The sequence below is a fragment of the Penaeus vannamei genome, chromosome 7, assembly GCF_042767895.1.
Source record: "Penaeus vannamei isolate JL-2024 chromosome 7, ASM4276789v1, whole genome shotgun sequence".
NCBI classification, from domain to species: Eukaryota; Metazoa; Arthropoda; class Malacostraca; order Decapoda; family Penaeidae; genus Penaeus; species Penaeus vannamei.
The window spans coordinates 45,504,039-45,506,538 of NC_091555.1; the positions used below are offsets into that span (position 1 = coordinate 45,504,039).

The following is a 2,500-nucleotide window of genomic DNA, read 5'->3' on the forward strand; positions in this document are numbered from 1 at the left end:
TCTGGGAGGGCCTTCAGGTGCTCTCCGATCGAGGGAGAGACCGCGGAGGGAGCGAGAGAAGGACCGTTGTGGCGGGGGACGAGGGCGCAGTCAGCGGTGTTTTTGGCCGATGAGGAATATCTATTTAGGAACTCGACGACCGCGAGAGCATGAAGTCAACGCTCTTTTTTCTGCTTCTCTTCTCAGGGCGTTTCATTTGCATAACTTTTGTTTCCGTCGGTGGCGTGTGTGGCCTCTTGGCCGGGGGCGCCGTCTACGCTGTCAGCTCAGCATCCTTAATTTGCTCAAGTTGTATCTCTTCATCTCCCTTCCTTGTGGGAAAAGGAATGTGTATTCTTCCTTCAGGCACGACCTCGGATTCTCTCTTTTTTTTACCTTTCATTCTTTCCTTCTTTTCTTCTTCCTTCACACGTGACTCTGGGTGTTTACTCTTGCTTCTTCTGGGACAATGGAAGGCGCTTGTCCGCAAATCCGCTCATGGGCTCCTCAGCGTGGTCCTTGGAGGCGCGGAGGAAATGAGGGAGGACGCGGGAGTGAGTCTCCGCTGAGGATCTCGGGTCTTATAACGTTAGTCTTTCGCTATCAAGGATGTCATTAATTATGCTACTAACGACGTAATGTTCACTCATTATTATGGTGTTCCTGTAAGGCTTAGAAAGATGATGATAATGGTAAGAATGATAAGTATTAGATTGATAAGAATAATGATGATGCTAATGAGGATGATGTGATTGTAAAAAAGGATAGCGATTATAATATTAATAACGATGAAAAAATAATAATAACGATGAAAAAATAATAATAACGATGAAAAAAATAATAACGATAAAAATGATGATAATGATAATAACCATAAATATGATAATAATGATAATATCAACAACAGTAATACCAATAATAATGATCATAACAATCCTCACCACCGACCACCATTTGCCGCAAATTGGCGATGCCGAAGAAGGACCAATTCCACTCCCTCTCACGCCGCCCTTCTCTCCCTCAGCACGTGAAGAGCGAGATGCGGAAGGAGTGCAAGTGCCACGGGATGTCAGGCTCCTGCACCGTCAAGACCTGCTGGTGGAGACTCCCCTACTTCAGACGAGTCGGCGACGCCCTCAAGGTGGGTCATGGAGAGCTGGTTATATTGTTTATATGGATGCAAATATAGATTTCTAGGTATGTGTGCTCGTACCAATATGTAAGATAAAGACGTATATGTATAGATACCAACGTATATATCTATATACAAACAAATACACAATACAATACTCACACGCGCATGTACATACGCACACATGCGCACACAGAAACACACACACCAATTAATTTTGGTTGAATATATACTTTCGTTCAGGAATTGCTTCCTTTTCGGTGTTCACATATCAAGACGGAGAAGTTACTTTGACATCATTCCTCTTACACCCTCTCTTACTCAGCCTTTCCACCCCCCCCCCAACCCCTTAAATAACCCCTTTCCCGCAACGGCGATCCTACTACGAGTCCTTGGGGTTCAGAGTTTCGACCGTCGCTCCACTGTTCCACATCTGGGTAGTCGATCCGCGGTTCATTAAAGCTTTGCTCGACCCCCTGACCTCCCCCGTGTGTCGAAACTGGTGGGTGTGTCATGATAGATCCCCTTCGTGAAGCCCTGACCCGCACACCCAGGGGTCAAGTGTGCTCCAGCTGGGGATCAAGAGCCGTCGTTACTCCCCCGGGAATAAAGTTTCATTATGTAAACAAACAAGATGTCGGGAGTGTATCGGCTTATGCCACAGTGTTGGTGGAGACCTCGGGGAGTGTCGTTAGTATTTTGCTATTTTCAAGGATTCGTTTTATCTTCATCTTCTCCCGTTTCTCCGACATATTTTATATTTCCACCCATTTCTCCTTCGCTGACGAGAGAACGAATTTTGATTGTATGTAAACATACTTCATAAGCCCATTAGTTTCCTATCACGGGGAGAGCACGCATCCCCCTGCCCTTAGCGACGCTGACGCTCACCTCCTTCCTCCCTCGCCTCCTCAGGACCGATTCGACGGCGCCTCCCGAGTGTCGGTCAAGAACGCCGGCAACGCCCGCGCCTCCAACAACCGGCAGCGGAACAGACGGAGGAAGAACACCCGGCGGAGGAGGAGAAAGTCCTTCGCGCTGCTGAAGCCCTACAACCCGGACCACAAGCCGCCCTCCAAGAAGGACCTCGTGTACCTCGAGGACTCGCCGGACTTCTGCGTCAGGGATCGAAAACTGGGTGAGTCCTGTGATCATCTTTTATTCCTCTATCATAGTTTTCAAACTATGTATTCAGACTCTATAGACAAAGCGATTAGATTTTCCCCCACTATATATCTCCCTCAGAGAAAGTCTAATCCATACTATCCATCTCACCCTCCTTCCTGACCCCCTAATGCCCCTCTACCCCCGCCAGGCATCAAGGGAACCCACGGCAGAGAGTGCAACAAGACGAGCATCGGCGTCGACGGCTGCGACCTCATGTGCTGC

General features: G+C 48.1%; 1 protein-coding gene across 1 annotated transcript in view; it reads left to right on the forward strand.

The window, feature by feature from the left end:
• Positions 1–2,500, forward strand: part of wg (Wnt family member 1 wingless) — a 34,980-nt gene that overhangs the window by 31,342 nt on the left and 1,138 nt on the right. The window contains exons 4-6 of the mRNA XM_070123822.1: positions 1,004–1,120; positions 2,027–2,249; positions 2,427–2,500. The exon at positions 2,427–2,500 is cut by the window's right edge and continues 1,138 nt beyond it. Coding sequence (XP_069979923.1) covers positions 1,004–1,120; positions 2,027–2,249; positions 2,427–2,500 — 414 coding nt within the window. The remainder of the gene's footprint in view (positions 1–1,003; positions 1,121–2,026; positions 2,250–2,426) is intronic.